General features: G+C 40.1%; 1 protein-coding gene across 1 annotated transcript in view; it reads left to right on the forward strand.

Moving 5' to 3' along the window:
* WDPCP (WD repeat containing planar cell polarity effector) overlaps nucleotides 1-18,417 on the forward strand; it is a 100,759-nt gene that overhangs the window by 63,114 nt on the left and 19,228 nt on the right. The window contains exon 13 of the mRNA XM_010283330.1: nucleotides 1,543-1,645. Coding sequence (XP_010281632.1) covers nucleotides 1,543-1,645 — 103 coding nt within the window. The remainder of the gene's footprint in view (nucleotides 1-1,542; nucleotides 1,646-18,417) is intronic.

The following is an 18,417-nucleotide window of genomic DNA, read 5'->3' on the forward strand; positions in this document are numbered from 1 at the left end:
AAGTCAGTACCAGGTTTTCCTGCTTAATCAGTCTCAGTTTCCCTAACATTCTCAGTTTGCTTCTTATTTTTGTTTTAAATTTTTAATTATTATTATTAAATGAGGGGAATAATAAAAGCACCAACTTTTTCTCCTAACACTGTAACTCTCACTTTTTTTGTTTAGCTTCTCTTCCTAGAGTAAGGTCACTTTTTTCTGTCATATTGATGAAGGTGTCGGTAAACTCACACTGAGAAGGACAGTTTCACCTGAAATCTTCTACATTAGTGAGAATATAATTGCTTTTATGGTATGCAGAGGTCAATATTTCCAGCAAATGCTCCTTTTCCCTTTATTCCTGCATGCAAATAGATGGCAGAACAATGGCCAGGAATTACTTAAATTTTTGGATACCAAATGACATCTTCAGCAAAGAAGCAGGGAAAAAAACCTTTGCCAACTGTTCTTGGGTTTCCCTCACTTCATATGTCTCAGTTCATGCACAGAGCACCCTGTGGCTATGACGCCAAAGGAGAAGGGGGTTAATTGTCTCATTATTAATGGTCAAGGATGAAACTTCACATCAAGGGCCAAAGCCAAGGGCAGTGAGACTCTAATTTGTCAGTGGGAATATATTATCCCACAAATTGTGCTGTATGTAGTACAGGTGGTTTTCACCTCAAAGGTTAACACACAGTAAAAAGCCTTGCAATTCAGCATGTAATGCTGCAGCCTGATTTTTAACCCTAGATTAAGAACTAGATCCAGAGTATTGGCAACTATTCATGCTAGATAACAACATTTTTGGAAAGCCCCTTGTGGTCCAAGAGTGACTCAGGAGTCATGAAATCATAGAATAGTTTGGTTGGAAGGGACCTTGAAAGGTCAGTTAGTCCAACCCCCCTGCAGTGAGCAGGGTCATCTTCCACTAGATCACGTTGCTCAGAGCCCCATCCAACCTGACCTGGAATGTTTCCAGGGATGGGGCATCTACAACCCCTCTGGTCACCTGTGTGGGTGTTAAAACGATTGAACAACCATTGTTGCTCTTATTACCTCCAGTACCAGCACAAAGATGACTACCATCACCTTACTCAAAGAACAGTAAATGACAGACAACCTCCAAACAAAAATTACCCCAAAACTCAGGTACTAGGTGGAAACTTTAACACACTTCAAGTAGAGGCTGTCAGCCAGAGGAGTTCCACTCCTTCAGATCTGGTTTACACACAGCCACCTCCTGTCAACCCTCTTTTAATTCATGTTGCACCAACAGAAGTTACCTTAAAAGCAGACAGATTGGTTTCTTTCATACAGAGTCAACAGCTTCACTTTTATCAGTGCATGATCGGTCAGTGTTTTATTCATTGCTGTATTCAATAGCACAAGTAAGCTAATAAATTTGCATTGAGAGGGAATTAAAATGTAATGGTAGGTTCATCAGTTTCATCTGTGTTTGTGATCTAAATAATAAAAGAACCTCTTTCTTTCAAAATCCCTTTTGTTACTCCTATGAGATTCATTTTAGATTAATCTTTTTTTTTTTCTCTTTTATTTCCAAAGGACATCCATTACCTTGCACTAGATAAGGGTGAATTGGCACTAGCTGAAGTGGCAAAGAAAAAGGCTAATGACATTGATGCAGAATCAATAACTACTGGAATTGGTAAGAATTAATGGTTTTTAAAAAGCCCTTTTTGTTTTAATCAATACTTGTCCTGTACAACACCATGTTGTATTTGTAGGGGAGTTTATTGTTTTGATTGCATTGTTTTTCTTTGAAAGTGAGGTGGTATTTTTATTCATAACTAAAGAGGGAGGCTTACAAAAATAACATAGCTTTGCCATTTAATACCCGCGTGAGGATTGTGTCAATGCAATAGCTATGAAGCAAAAAAGATTTATACTATGGCTATATAGAAAAGTTCAGGCTGTACAAACTGAACTGAGTTCAAGAGGTAAGGGACTGAATCTGAAAACCTTTGTTCATACCAGCGTTAAAGGCTAGGTATGGCAATCTCATTCACCTCTAAATATTCGCTTGTGCACACTGTGCCAATAACTGGAGTCACATCATTAATGCTTTGGCAACATTCAGATGAAACATTCACTGATGTGAACACAGGCTCATATCCTGGCATTAAAGTAACAGCCTCATATGCAGTGGGATTCTTGCAGTTCCGTACAGAATATTGATGCTAAAATTGCAGGGTTAGACTAATAGCTCAAAGACAGACAACTTTTCAGGCAGAGGAACTCATAACTCATTCACTTTCTCCTTGTGTTTCCTTGAAAGTTTCATTAAGACATGTATGCAAATATGTAGACTGTTCTGATTTCGGGCCTACAGCACAAACCAAGCAGAAGGGATCTAAGTCTAGGTAGCTGTTCTCCAACAGAGAGAAAGTAGGCAAAGGGAAAAAAAACAACACAAAATGTTTGTATAAAATATGCACAGTGCTCTTTTGCTTATTCTACTGCATTTTTGAATATTAAAGAAAATCACTGAGCTTTTGTCCTTGTCCCATGCCAAGAAGTAGAATATGATTAAGACTCAGAAGGAGTCACAAAACCTTTGAGATCTTGGGTGACACAGGATTCTTTTAGAACTGTGCATCTCGGTGTTTACCCAGAGCATACAGGCAAATGCCATTCAAATATATAGAAATGCAGAGAGGTGATGTGTGCACTTATGTGGCTATTTCTATATATGTGGCTATTTCTATATATTGTATAAATCCATGTCTTTCAAGTCTATGCACTACGGTATCACCTCCTTCCCTCTGCAGTGGAGTAGAAATCAAGCAGTGCCTGTCCTGAACTCTTTTCTTCAAGGTCTTTCGTCTTCTACCTTAAGACACTTCAGACACTTTTTGCACCACATCTGGGCCTTTGGGCAAGCCCTTTCACCACTAGAATTGCCAAAACCAGTTTGGATTGGTTTGGTCATCTGTTACAGGGCACTCTTTAAAGTGTGCTGTTACATCTCCCTTACTGTCTCTTCTCTTACTTCTTAGATAGTTGTCCTCTGCACCTAATGTAACTATGATACCACAGACTTATCTCTGATCACTATCTGTTCTCTTACACTTAATACAGAAAATGTAAGCCTTACTCTGTGTCTTCGTTTAATTCCTGGCAAACTAACACTATTACTAGATTTCCAAAGCTAGGCTATTTTTAAGTTTACTGAGAGCCTTATATAGTATTATAGACACATAAGCAAAGAGAGGGATAGGGAAGAAACCTGAGGTGAGCACAAATGTCTTACCTGCATATCAGATGTAGTACACATGTTACTACAGTTCAGTTGTAAATGTGCAGGAACACGGTCTTCCCCTCCTTCAGAGAAGTCCTACAGTTACCTCTGTAATGCCCCATAAGCATAAATTATTCAAGTAATTTTATATGATAAAGTCTTTAAAGTGTTCTCATTTGCTGAATAATTAACTATCAGAATGATTTAAAATACTTTTCAATGCCCCTGGGACAAACTGTCACTGAGATTCAGTCTATAAACGGTAATGAACTTGCATCCACTTAATTTTATATGAAAATAAACAGGAATCTCCCATGAGTTCGTTTCACTGCAGACTGGATCTCATCTTAAACATGTGAAATCTCAGCCACATATTGTTTTATTATATTTTATTCTAACGTCCTTTCTTGATTATGTTTTTATTTCATAAACTGTTGTTAGCAAAAAAGGTGTCATGAGACATGAACTTTGTGGACCCACTGAAAACAAAAGATAACAAATGCTTTATATGTAAATTATATATTATATTTGTCTAACATTTTGAGAGGAGGAGGAAAAGCTCATGCCAGAGCCAGAAGCTTTAAAACGCAGTTTCAAACAAGACTGTGTCCCCTAACCGTCTCCTGAGCCCAGTTGTCTTCATCTAGTCGCTGCCCTCTGGGGCTTTCAGCCACTCAGTTCACCAGTGGTCACACTTCCCAGATCAAACACCAAACTTCTTGAGTATCCACTTCAGACTTCTACAAGAAGGCAGCAACCTAAGCAAACAGAGGCAACAAGGTGCAATCAGTGCTACTGATGCCAAGTTATACTGAACACCTCTCTAGATAATATCTGGCCACTCTACAGCATATTGCATATATATCTCACAGTATAATATTTGATCCTAAATAGTACAAGTGTGAACTGTTCTCGTATACCAACATCTGATAATATTTCCTGAGCTAGCCCATCCCCAAAACTCAGCTCAACACTACTTGAAAATAACATGAGTCAGTACTCCTGGCTGATTCCCAAGCCCTTGAGAGTGCTCCATCTTGCCCCAGATATATTTAATTTGTCAAGATATTTCTGTGTACAGGGCTCACTTCAAACATAATATATTTCAAACTCAGGTTTTTGGAAAAGTTTCAAGCTCCTACAAATAATGTAGAATGACAATATAATTTCAGCTTATATTTATAGATGTCATCCAGAGTTCTATAATCATTGGTAGATTCCTCACATATATTAGATCAAGATTTGTGTCAGGATAAAACTAGAAATAGATTGATTATTTTAAATTTTTCTGAATTTTAGCTCTTCTCAGTTCTTCACGTGATTGTTGTTTGCTCTACACTGTTTTGAAGAAGCCACCATCAAAGCTAAGAATGTCCAGGTGCGTGTGGTAAAAACACCTGTAGACCTTCAGAGCATAGTAGTTTTGTGACAAAATTACTGACCAAGATGAAATGTCAAGTGAGCTTGCTGCTGTTCTCTGTTACAATTTTGGCAGAATCAGATACTTTGTTCAACTGATTAAAATCTTCTAAAGAAAATTATTCTCATAAGATTTTATGTTTGACAGCCTGTGAAAATGCATCTTGAGGCATGAGAAGATTGAAGTAATGGTACCATACATCTCAGAGGCTGCATTAGCTGTCTTCCCTTTCTCCACTCCCATTTGATCAGCAGACCAGTGGCCATAGATATTGTGGTTTCCTCTGCCAAAGATTTCCTGTTGAATTATTTCTGTAGTAGATCTACGGATTCCTTAACGAGGTCAGGGAGTTCTCATTTAGCCTTGCCAAAAATATATTCTATGCACCTCATTTCACTTGATTAAAACAGAGAGGACTTTCTTCAATATTGACAATATTTATAGGCTTACTAATAAATTCTGTTTATGGGTGTAGCCTCACATATATGCTCCTGGAACAAAAGTAACCAGGTACAATATTGTCTGTGGTGGAAGAGCGCGTCTGTTCAGTGCTGTAAACTGTAGGTTGCTAATGTAAAACTTGAGTTGCAAAGAACTGACATGGCACAGCCTGTTAAGAAATGCCATAACTAATAATGATCACGGAGGTGAAGAACTCAGCGTTTCAGACATCATTGCTCAATGAATATCCAACAAAGAGCATATGTAGTCAGTGTCAGAAAGTTTCCCAAGGCCAACTTCCAACAAATTACATTAGGACCTAGCAAGATGATTTTAACCTTCAAATCAATAGCTTTCACCCAAAAGGGATTCATGTTGTGACAAGACAGATAACTGCTGAATAGTTGAAAGGCAAATTGGGAAACCTTGTATTTCTACTTAGAATTAAATTCAGAATATTAGTAACACTAATGTTTAGGCAACATTTCTAACAGAGGTTTCTTAATAAAAACACTGATGTTGAGATAATTGCATTGTTCTTAAATGCTAGATGAGACTGACTAACTTTTTGGTGGTTCAGTAATGTCTCAGGAAAGCGTTTGACGTTTTTCCACTTAAAATAGAATTTTAAAACAGTTCTGGAAATATTCCATAATGTTTGCAAGGAAATCTTATCAGTTCTCACAGAAACTGAGGTCTGATTTCCCACACTGTTCATAAAATGACATTCAAAATGTAGGGGCCCTACATGTTTCACCTTACTGGCAAGGAATGTCTTCAGTTTGAACCTTAAGCGGATAGTTTATTCATTTCTTCTTAGTTCTGTGATAGTGTTTTATATTGTATGGCTTACATGTTCTTTGTGATAATTAATAATGACATATACTATAAAGTTTTGTCTTCCATACAGTGTGTCTGAGATACCAGTCTGGTCTTGCGTACAGTCTGCTAAATCACTTGTAATTTACTCAGATCTTCCCCTATTACTGACAGTCCTGGCAAGCCTGCTTGCATTTCAAGACCATGTTTAGAATTGTCCCCCTGTTTTTGTAACCTTCTCTGGCTCTGCATTAGCCCAGTTGATAACATTTATTCCTCTTCTGATCCATAATGACTCCTTTCATCTATCAAGCAATAGACTTCTTCCTTCCCCTCATATACCCTCTCTGACGCTGATGACAAAGCCTTCTTCATTTCCTGCCTTTTACTTCATGGCACGATTTTTGTTTCACTGCATAATGTGTTTATGGCATGTTTAAAAGGTATTATCTAGTACAGAGATGAACTGTGATCTGGATAGACTCGGGGGACACCTGTTTTTATGCTACAGTGTTTTGGAGCTCTGCACCCTTCAGTGTAAGTGTTAGATCTCCTATTTATTTATTTAGATTTTCAGTTTAAGTCAATCAAAACTCCTGGAATCAAAGCCTTTGCTTTTATTTTTCTAATAATGTGACTTTTGCCCCAGAGAGTCGGGAAAACATTTTTAATGAAAAATGTTTTTAAAGTATGATTGGCAGTTAACCTATGGCAAGAAATTAGTTTCCACAAGCACTTTTTTAATTTTGTGCCACACAAGATGAGTGTCTTTGAAGATCCATAGTAATTTTAAAGTATTTAACCATTCTCGTATGTACACTCTCCTGCATGTATCAAACCACACACAGCATTTGATGCAGAGCCCACTAAACACAATGAAAAGATTTCCACCATCTTCACTGGACTTTGGATGGGGGATTTTGGCAAGTAACAAGCTCACGAGTAGGCCTGGCTTTACCAGAACACCTGTCCCCTACAAAAAAATGACAAAGACCCTGGTTTGTAAGGATGCTCTACTTGGTATAGACTGCTTGAGTCCCTGGTTTCAAGAGGAGCAGGTGGCACCCAGCACTCATGGCGTGGAAGCCTATTGCAGTGGTGGTCCTGAATTCGCAGCCTGGCGTACCTGCCTCATTGGGAGTGTACCAATATGTTCCCATATAACTAAGTGGATCTGCTGAATCTTCTTCTTTATTCTGATGTTTAGCTTTTTGTTAATTACATTTTAATTTTCCAACTAGTAGTGAGGATTTTACTCTGTGGAGAGGTTACAGGCACTAATTGCTCCCCTCTTTGTGTTCTTTTCGAGAAGTGGAGTCATTTGTTTTACTCAAGGTCTATAGTAATGACAAACTATTTTTGGCTCCACCTCATCTCACCTCTCCGCTTGCTTGTGTCATGATGTCAGTTTTGATCTATACCTTCCCACTGCTAGACAGCTTTGCCTAAAGACATAATCCTCAGCCCCTAATAATTATAAGTACATCAAAGGCTAGCTGGTTTGCTTAGCTGCAGAGGTCTACACAAAGATCTGTGTATCTTCACTTGAAAGAGATTTATAGGTTTGTGTCAAGCTTTAGAATAATCATGACATTCCATTTTTTTCCCTTCTTTATCGTGACATATTCTTGCCCACTATAGAACCTGATTTAAAAAGCACCTACTATATGCCTGAAATGAAGACACTATTCTCCTTAATATTTTAATTTTAATGGTACCCGTATTTTGTAATATCTGTCAGCAGTAAAATTATGCCCTATTTAATATAAAAAAGTCTTACCAAAAACTATTTTTTGCCTTCATTTTAAATGATGTGTTGAGTAGAAAAAAAAGAAAAATCAGTAACTGGAAGAGGCAGCTTTAGAGAGTTAAATTTTTTGTATCTATAGCCACATACTATGACTGGTTTATAAACAAAAAAAGAATTGCAGTATTTCCAAATTCTGGAAGTTGAAAGGAGTTGTCTGTGTCTGATTTGTATTTATTCTACTAACAATTAGGTTAGTGCAGGGTACGTGAGGTCTCTCATCTCAGATCTTTCAGTACATTTCCATCTTATCCCTATAACCTCCAGCAAAGTTGATGCACATAGACAATAGAGAATGGATGGCGCTAATTACCAAGTAAACAACTTATTTTCCGTGGCAACATCAAGATGTTACAGAAGTGAAAACAATTCGCAGAGCGATTCCTTGGGTGAGGATGTTACATGATAAAGAATAGTTCAGCATAAAATATTTTGAAGGAATGCCCATGGCATGGCATTCAAGTAAAGAGAAACAAGTCAGTACTCAGGTATCCATTGACATTATAGCTAGGAATTTAAGTAGGAATTTGACTTCTCGGCACTGACTCCATAGGCTGAAGTCTATTTAAATAAACAGCACATGTAGTTAAAATAAACTGTTGAAACAAACTATTAAAGAAATTGATGCAGGGAAAGTGTCTTTGCATGGAGGCTAAATGAATACCTTTCTGGGAAGTAGGTTTTAGCCAAATACAATTTATGCATTAGTCAAACACAAGTTTTTCTGGCTCGGTATAGGATACCTGGATGAAATTTAATGGCCTGTAATTCAGTGTAGGTCAAACTAGATGATTTACACTATATCATTATAGTATAATATTCATATGTGCTGGATTCTTGTCTTGCCTACAGCTCTGTGAAAAAGCCCCTGGTAAATCTCCCATTAGCTTCAAAAGGCCCACATGTAGGCTAAAAGGCTGCAGGTAAAAGCCACATAATGTATATTCACACATCTCATAGCATGCACGTGTGTGTGTACATAAGTAGGTGTTGTATTTACACATACACAGCCAAAATCTGGCCAGTCATAAAAATAGCTCCAAATCTGAACACAAGCGCTGGATTAATTATTACGTATTTATATTTTGCTTCATGACGTCAGCAGCCACAGAATCTGCTGCTGCTTTTTTTTCTGAAGGAACAAGAAATAATCGCAGCAGGAGGTGCTTTCATAATTGCTGTAGCTGGCTGAGAGCTGCGTATCTGTATGTTCACGGCGTGTCGGAGGCATGTTTGTCTCACACACCCTAGAGCCATCCTAGAGCCTCTAGTTTTCTGGTAGGGAATTCACTGGTTGCATTTCTACGCACTGAAAAGAGTTGGCAAACACATATTTGCATGGCAGTTGGTATGTGTTTTGTCCTGTTTGTTCTGCATAACGTAACGTGATGTGACAGGCTGCAATTCATCACATCAGTGGCATGACAGCAAAGGAATTGAAAAGAGGTATGATGGTGGGCTGATGCGAAGTGTCAATTTAACGTTTGATTGTAATATTTCAACATTTCAGTCTTTATGTAATGGCCTACTGAAGAATTATCACCAAATATTCCCCATGCAGGTGAGTTTTAGAAGTAGTGATCAGATACAGCAGAGTCAACATCAGGAGAAAGCTGTAGATTCCTGTGCTCAGAAGGACCAACTCTTGTAACAAAATATGAGAATCTTGGCACATCTGGGTTCTGATCAAACAAACAAAAACGTTGAAGGACTATTTATTTATTGCCTCCTCTTTTACTAAACTCCCCAGCCACACCACAGGCTCTTACGTGGGGATACCGTGGAATTGCCCACAGCAAAATCAGAGGTTGAGGCTGTTTTCCTCCAAAGATTCCTGCACAAGAGACTGCTTGACGGTTCACCCCTGAAAAACTCCTCCAACAAAAGCAAAGGTGTTTGATGACCTGTTGTTAATTCTTGTTAGGCTTTCAGCCTAACAAAACCAAGTTCTCCATTAAAATCCCATCTCAGGGCTAGTGACATTCTAATCAGGGTATCACTGGTGAAAGCTGTAGGGAAGAGCTCAGCGCGGCCGGCGAGTAAGCTTTGTACCCATCGCTGTCGTCAGTCTTGCACTTTCTAAAGTGCCAGACTTGGCTAGAATAAGAAAAGAAATGGGCTGTTTATGAAAAAGCATCGGTGAAAAACTTTTCAACAGTGCTTAATGCAAGGCAATAAGTACATCCAGAATTACCGTTTTCCTCCCTCAACATGCACTCTGTATTTCATTTCAGCTGTTTGAAATACCTTTTCCCTAAATATCCTTCCTGTTGGTTAGCCTGCACCAAGACTTCTTTTTACTTTAAATCTCAGTTGCCAGGCTGCTGCAACTCCTGAACTCATGCATGAATAATACCTGCCCTTCAATAATATTTTTCACGCATTCAAGTTACCAAAAGTCCTGAATTGTGCTAGATTTCAAACTGTAAAATACAGTCTTAACAATAGATTGTGAGGTAGCATTGGTTATCACTGCAATGTTGATATTATGAAATGGCAAAATATTATCATGTGATGAAAAGATATCATTAATAATAGCTTATAAGCGTGCATGGTGATCATTATAATTAGTTAGTTACTGCAGGTAGACTGCAGGTCCCACCTTTTCATCTTTATGATAACCAAAGATGCCCTTCCAGCCCAGGCCCTGGCTGTAACGCCCACCTTCCCCGGGAGCTCGGGCTCCCCACCACCCGTGTCCCTGCTTCTCCTCTGCCCTCTGGGAGGGCACAGCGTCCCCCCACACACCTCCTGCCCACATTTAAAGTGATCCCTTTCAAATGTGTCTGCAAGGCTGTGTTTGATGTCAGCACGGAGGCTTGCCGAGCCCGACTCCACCAGCCCTGTCTGGACGGTGCTCAGAGCTCAGCCCGACTTCTCGTGAGGAACCAGTGGCAGGAGCTACAAGGACTTTCTTGCTGTCCTTCGCCGGTGATGGCTCTGAGCACGGCTTTGAGTCCTTGCATGCCACAAGATCAGTAAAAAGTCAGGGTGTAGTTCTCACATAAATAGGATCCCACGGATTAACTGCTTAATTGATAGATTAAAAATTTTCACTGTAAAGGAGCACGGAAGACGATATTCTTTCCTGTGGAATTGTGTTAAAAACCTATGCATGGCTTCTAGTTTTTTCAAAAATATAACATTGTTTCATAACAACTGCTAGCTTATATTTTTTGCTTGATGTAACGTACCTTCTGCTGCTTCTTACTATGGTTATTCATATACCGCTGCTAAATTTAGTCATTTCCTTTGCTAATGTTCTTACTGCTGAAAATCCCCCCTGGCAATATCCAAATACGCCTGAAGTGCAGCAGGTGAAGAGCAGGTTCTGGGGCCGTTCCAGAGACCTTGCAGAATAACCCCAGGACCTGATCTTACATCACCTGGAAGCATTGCTGCTCATCAACCATCAGGAGCCTTACATGAGCTCACCCTCTGACTGCGCCACGTAACCCGTGGAAGGGAAGATTTGGGACCCAGTCTAAACTTCTCCTGAATCATCTTTTGAAGTTCATTGCTAAGTTTCACCACACCTCTGCCTAAATAATACAAGCTTTTATTAACCAGATGAAACATTATGGCTACAATTAATTATTTATTTTACTACACAGGATGCGTTGTGGCCAAAGAAAAAGAGCTACAAAGTGCTCACCTTAGGCCCTTGCTTTTAGCCACCAAATGGCGACTTGTTTAGCTCACAGCCATGGATTCGGAGCCTGTGTGGGCATAGTCTGCTGCAACGTAAGCCCGGATTGTCCTGCTGACTGTGCTGCTGTTGCCTCTTAGTTATGTGAGGGAAGAATTAGGACCACAGCACTCCACTCTGATCACCGTAATAGACGGAATTTTAACAGTAAAACACTGCAGAAAAATTCCTCATTTCCTCAAAAATTCCTGAAGGAAGCATGAGCTTTAGTCAATGCCTTATTTTCATATATTATTATCAGTTACACTGTCCCAACCTATTCCCTTGTGTGTTTGAGAGCTTTGCTGCCCACTCGTTGGGATCAGAAACAGCACAGCAGGTCAGGGACTGAACAAAATTAGACCTTTCCAGCCATCACTAACCTACTGGATGACTTTGGCCAGCTCATTTTAGCTTTAGGTGCTTTTTTTTTTTTCCTTTGGGGACTGCATGAGCTCTCTGTGACCAGCTGCCCATCCTTTTGGCAGCATCCGAGCCCCATGCCACGGCCCCTCGCTCTTGTGCTAATTCGGCACTGCTCCCTCAGCTTCTCCCCGCCAGCATCATGTTTCCAGCACTGCCCTCCCAGAGGTTAACCACACGGTCAGGTGAAATCCATTTTCTAAGCTCACTTATTTTCTGTAATTTGAAGGAATTTTTACAACATAGGGTAAATGCACACCCCTGGGAAACCAGCTGTAATACTCTAGTTCATATCTACCATTAGGTGTCAGTGTGACAGCAACCATGATACACAAAGGCTATTCTGGGGTGTGCAGGGATGCCACCCCATCCTAAACTTCTCATTTTCGACTCAGGGAAAATACAGTATGCAACTGAGAGGAATGAGAAGCTTGAAGAAAGCAAGAAAAAATTTATTTCAGGTTTTTCCATCACCTAATTGAAGTTATTTGCTAACAGATAAGTCTGTCTGCATTTCATTCAGTGTCTCAGGTTCCCGGTGCTGCAGTTGTCAAAGAAGTGTAATATTTGCAAAACCAGAACGCTGATCTGACAGCCTATTGGGGGGCAAAAGAAATAGTCAATACTATTAGTAATTTGCAGTCCGTAGGAGGTAAACTGCTTTGCCCATATGCAAATGTTAAATTACTCATGTAAATTGGTGCCTGCCAGTGTTGATGCTTATAGATGGGTCGGTCCTGCACAAGTTGGTTCAAATACTGTATTAGAAAAACAATTAAAATTTCCACTCATTCAGGAGGAAAGGATATAAAAACTTAAAAACTAGTGTTAAAGCAAATTTTGGTTTCTGAAATACTACCTTATTTTCATGCATCAGCGGTATGCATAGTGAAAAAATAGTAAAACCATGACATATATTAAGGAGTTTGCAGTTGTTTTTAAACAAAGTTTCAGACATTTCCCAAAATGAGATGTCAAAGGTAGCAAACAGTTTTTCGTTACATGAGAGTTTTGAAAGTTAGTACAGTTTTAAAGTAAAAATCAGTTTTGGGAAGAAAATTAATTTAAAAATATTCTCTATTTGCCTCTAGCATTGACAATACCTCAAGTACTTGTAGGATAGCATTTTTTCCCGTTATGTTTGGAACTGGAAGTGTTTCCATCATTAACTTTAATCAGATTTAGGTCAGGTCAACATAAAGGCTAAATCAACTTGGCCTTCACCAGACTCAGGGAATCTTGTGCAAGAAGATCATTTGGATTCAGCTTTGCCTTCCTCTTTTCTCTTTTGAGATGGAAGAGATTGTGAGCATTGTTTAAATTTGGGTTAATTTTTTTTTTTATATTGATAGATTAAATCTTGAGTAGCACCATGCTACTGTAATGAGTATCTGAGCATGCTGGCTTTTCTTTTAGCTACTTCCAGTTTTCTAGTAACTGCATGACACAGGAGTCCTGAGCATGCACTGCACAGCCCAGGGGCCAAGGTACCATCTCTGCTACAATTGCCCAAGCTGGGTAGCTGCAGTTCTCTTTAAGAGGTCAAAGACTTCCAAGATTTGGTCACCCTTCAAGTTGGGGATGGGGAAAGAAAAATCTCGTGCCAATTTGACCTTGTCTTCATAGTAGATAATTACAGGTATGAGGAATAGAAAAGATGCCCGATTAAATGGCTCAAGCCACCTGCTAATACAAAATTATGAAGTAATCCTTGACGGTTCTCATATTAGGAGTTGCCACGATGATGTTGTTCTACTCCTTTATGCTACTCAGCTTGCCTAGAAAGCTGTCTCCTATATTTTGGTTTCCTTGCACCCTCTCTCTCTTTCGCTTTGTACCGTCTTAAATAGCAGTGATTAAACCTTTCTTTTTTATTGGTACTGGTGGGGGCTTGAAGGTTCCTGCTATCCTACACATTTATTTTGACTTCAGAAATATAAATTTAAGAGTTCCTTATTTTTACATGTCGTTTCAGACCAGGTTCTTCTTCTTCTTTGTGGTACAAAGGGAGCAGATGGAAATGCCAGCTGGGCTGGCAGTTTGAGAAACCCCCAGCACTGGCCACTGTAGCCGGCTGTACCCCCTGCTCCATCGGGGTGGGTGGAAGTAGAAGCTCTGGGGCCAGGCACAACCCGCTCACATGGCACTCTTAGTTTAGTTGAGTCCAAAGGTAATTTTGCTGATTTTGAAGCAAAACCATTAGTAAAATAGACCTGAAAGCAGCAGAGAGCTATAAGCCCACTTTGAACTGAGTGCTGTTCTTGTAGAGAGACTATTGCTTCAAGCCGCTCTTTACAAAACAGAAAGGATCGTGGTGACAGTTTCCCCCTGACTGGTTCCTCCTCCCTGCAATGGGTTGAGTTCCCACCTGCAGCCTCAAACAGCCCAGAAGTGTCCCACAAAACGTGAAGTGCAAGGAAGAGTTTCCACCCAAAGTCAGGGAAGGGGGAGCAGAGTCAGGCTGTAAGAAGGGCTACAAGGACACAGAAATAACCAGGTAGATAGTAAACATCTCTGGGTGATGCCTGTCTGCGTGAGAAGAACTGGTGGTGGTGTGTAAGGAAAGAAAAAGATCACTGTGGCAATGCAGGAATGTAGGAAAATGCTTTGTAAGGGCAACCTTTCCCTATTGAACATTAATTGCTTTCCATGGATACAAAATGCACTTTAAGTGATGAAAGGAGTGGCTGACACGCAATGCTGTATTCAACAGATACCAAAGAATGCAGTTAAGGTTAATTACCTTCTCTTAAAAGAAAAGTGTTTTTTTTCTAAAAAGGTGAGCATCTCTCTCAGACAGAATCTTATCTCCAAACTCCTGTTGGCTACTTCAGTGAGAAGAGGAGCAAAAAAGGGAATGAAATGGGGGGGTGGGCGCGGGGGACTCCTGCAGGAGCCGTGGTGATTTTTTTCTCGGCATCAGCTCATTGCGTTGCTTCCCATGGACTTTCCTCCTGGATACCTTCAGAAGCACAAGCAGTGCCAAGAGCTGCCCACAACTCCCTCTGGGGCTCTGAGCTTCCCAAGCGGCATCCACAGCCACTGCTCCTGCTGACGGAGTTTATTTAAATAGGCAGGGAGAAAGTATTTGTGTTTGCAGATGGCAGCGTATCATGTAAACTACCTGCGTGAGGGTTTTAAAAAAAAAAAACCCACCCTGGTTTTCATGCCACTCTGTAATTGAGGGATACCAGTCAGATGAAGATCTTCCCAGGGAGTGGAAGGAACAGCCTGGGAATGAAAAACCCGCTGTTTCTACAAGGTCGCATTTCCCCTTCGAAAAGATGCACAAAGCGTAGCGTGTCCCCTTTCCAAAGCTTTACGTTTTCCCTCTAAATTAGTCTCTGCTAATGGTAAGGGGCGGGAAGGAAAGTGTCAACCCATCAGTTGGGATTTTCAGATGCCCATACGGTCACATCTGCTTTTAAGGCCTTTGGGCAGCCGAACCGCAGAATGCGCTGGTGGTTATCAGCAAGTCTGTGCAGCAAAGCGCCGGAGCGGGTGAGTGACGGGCTGTAAATGCCTATCAGGGCGGACCTGCCCTTATATCTGCTTCAGTGGCTTTATTAGCCACACCTTTCGTGTAAATTGTAAAGTGTCAGTCAGGGTGCTCCAGAGATGGTTAAAACAAGACGTGCTCTAATACCCCGACTTCTTTTATGTCCTGGTGCCTTGAGGTGCATTTAGAAAATGCGTCCAAGTTTTATCTCATAGTGTAGGATTTAGCCAAGAGACATCTAACAAAGCACCATGTAAGTGTCATTAAGAGAGCTTAGCAACAGGATGTCAGGATGTTGTATGTGTATATTTATGTGCATGTGTGTGCAAACACACAACTTGCATATATACACATCACAATAAAGTTGTATAATTTGTAGGTTCAAAATAACATGTTGGTACCTGCTGTGTAACATATTTTCTATACATTGCACCAGTGTTGCTATTTTTCTATGCAGATACACACAGAGACCCCATAAAAATTCGACCTTCATTTTATGACAACTTATCCAAGAAATTCCTGACTTAGTATCCTAATTCTTAAAGCACAAGAAGTGTCACAGAAAGTCAGTATTTTTAAAGGGACTGAAAAAACATATAAGCATTTTCAATTTTGGTGCATGGAAAGCTAGCTCCTGTTAAACTCTGCAGGTATTAAGCTCGTTGATATCTGAGTAAATCTAGTCTATACAACCTTACAGCATGAGTAACTTTTTTTTTCCTTGAAACCCACTGACTATGAGCACATTAGTCTGGCAGAGGACGGAAAGCGATACTGTTTTGTAATTTGGGCTTTATTTACAAATAGCATTCCCATTTCTCCATTATTTGGATTAGGCAACTAACTGGTCCCAAGTTTTTCTTCATTAAAAGAAAAAGAAAAATCCTCCTTTTAATAAATGTGTGCTTCACACTTTCAAACTTCAATAGCATAGAATTTTTCACTTGATCAGAATGCTGATTTAATTTGCTGCTAGGTTAAATGTTAAAGGTTTCAGTCTTATGACCATGAATTCTCAAATTAAATTCAGTGCATTGCTTAAATTTCTAGCTGCAGTGCATTTAGCCTAATTGCTTTGGTAAGTTGGATGCTTAGTAACTACTACTCTTCTGAATTTTAGTCTTTAAAGGTGAGCAATGAAATAAGCCTGAGGGGCACAGGTGGGCTAGCCTGCTCTTTGGGATTCACCTGTGGGGTCTTTGGATATCTCTTCCAGTCTGACCGCATCCTCAGACCATGTCTGATGAGGCTGTTCTGCTGACAAGGGAGAGCATTTAAACACCTGTAGGTTTTAGCTATTTAAGCCCAAATCAGTTTTGAAGGAACAAGAAAGGCTGAGCAAAATGGTTCAGATTTCAGTCAGTTGTCAGCTAAATGTGTGCACTGGGCCTTTAAGTATTTGGCCAGACACATCTTGATCGCTTAGCTTTTGTTTTCGCCCTTGGAAAGTCAGCTGGATAATACCCTGTAGCCAAGTCCATTCTGTGATGCTATAAGCAGGCTGGGCTGGGGGGTGAGAGGGAGAATTAAACAAAAAACAGAGTTATATTTATGTATTTCCCAATTTTTGTGAGCCAAGCTATTTGCAGTCATTTTCATTTTCCTTGTAATGTTAAATACAAGACTCATTGGGACTTAAAATGATCCCACTAATGCAGTCTTTAAGGTGAGCTCTTCTCCTTGAGGACGAGTTGCAGTGCAAACACAGGGATGATGGAAGCAATAGAGGAAACTTCCACCAACTGCACCTGGCAGGGGCAAGCCCCAAGTATCTAGTTTTTTCCTCTTTGTTTACAGCATTTTTAAGGCTTTGAGTTCTCACGCAACATATATGTCATTAAATGGCTGATGCCTCTTTGCACACGTTGTTGTGATGGCCTGTGGCAACCTGAATTAATTGTTTCAGTAGTTGATGGTGGTTACTAGCCGTAATTATTATAATTTGCATTTATAAAAACATCTTTCATCTAAGGATCTCAAAATGCTTTTGCGCACATTTAATTAAGCTTCACAACATCCTGTGAGGTAAGTGTCAAGAGTGTTGTTATATCCATTTTTACACAGGTTTCTCCAAGAAAACAAGGTCAGTCTCTAGCATGACTGGTATTTGGTTCACATCACACTTGCACAGGACGGAGCAACTAGCACAGCTGCAGGAATTAGGGGTGCTGATCTAGGTCACTTTGCATCTCCCACATAGCTCTTGCTGCTGCCACGCTGTGTGGACACATGCACTAAGCCACCACAAACACAGTCAGAGCAACGTCAGCCCAGATTTCCAGTCTGAGATGGTCCTTTCTTTCCCAGGAGCACTCTAGCAACAGAAAAGTCTTGGGAGGAAAAACAAATAATCACATATTGCACAAGATGACATAAGCCATCCTGAAAAGATCTGTTCTTTCTATAATTTTCTACCTTAACATTTAAGCCTCTCCTTGCAATCTGCACACAGCAAGACATTTCTACTTCAGCCAAAGCCAGGAAACTAGCTGCAAGCAACGTAAAGTTATCCTTTATCAGTCGCTCGCTTGTTCGAGAAGAGCCTGCATGCCCTTCATCTCTAGCCCTTACCAGGCTTAGACCCAACCTTGGGGGCAATCAGCCCTTCTGAGATCTACTAAATCCCAGATCATCACTTGATTGTGGTATTTAAAAGCAAGGATCAACTCAAGCAAGATAGACTTGGAACCTGAGGGGACAACACAAGAAAACAGTTTTCAAAAGCTCATTTCTTTTTCAAACATACAAATATGTTGTTTAAATTGAACCTGGCTCTCCATAAGCTCTGTTGATCACCATATTAGCCCTGAGGAAGATAGGTCTAAGTAAGTGCTTGCAAATTGAGTAAGAAGTCCTGGGCCATACCTTCACAAGTTCTTTACCATCCTCATCAATTTATAAGGGCTTGTTTACATGTGGCAATGACCAGATTAGCTATTTTGAAAGAACTTTGCCTGTGGATGCACTTATTCCAAAATAAAAGCCACTTTGCTTTTCTAAATTAAGTGGACTTACAGGTAGAGAATGATTATTCTGAATAACATGAGAAAGAAAGTAATTTCATTCCCAAGTAGATCATTCA

This window comes from Phaethon lepturus, unplaced genomic scaffold (genome assembly GCF_000687285.1).
Source record: "Phaethon lepturus isolate BGI_N335 unplaced genomic scaffold, ASM68728v1 scaffold19733, whole genome shotgun sequence".
Taxonomy (NCBI): domain Eukaryota; kingdom Metazoa; phylum Chordata; class Aves; order Phaethontiformes; family Phaethontidae; genus Phaethon; species Phaethon lepturus.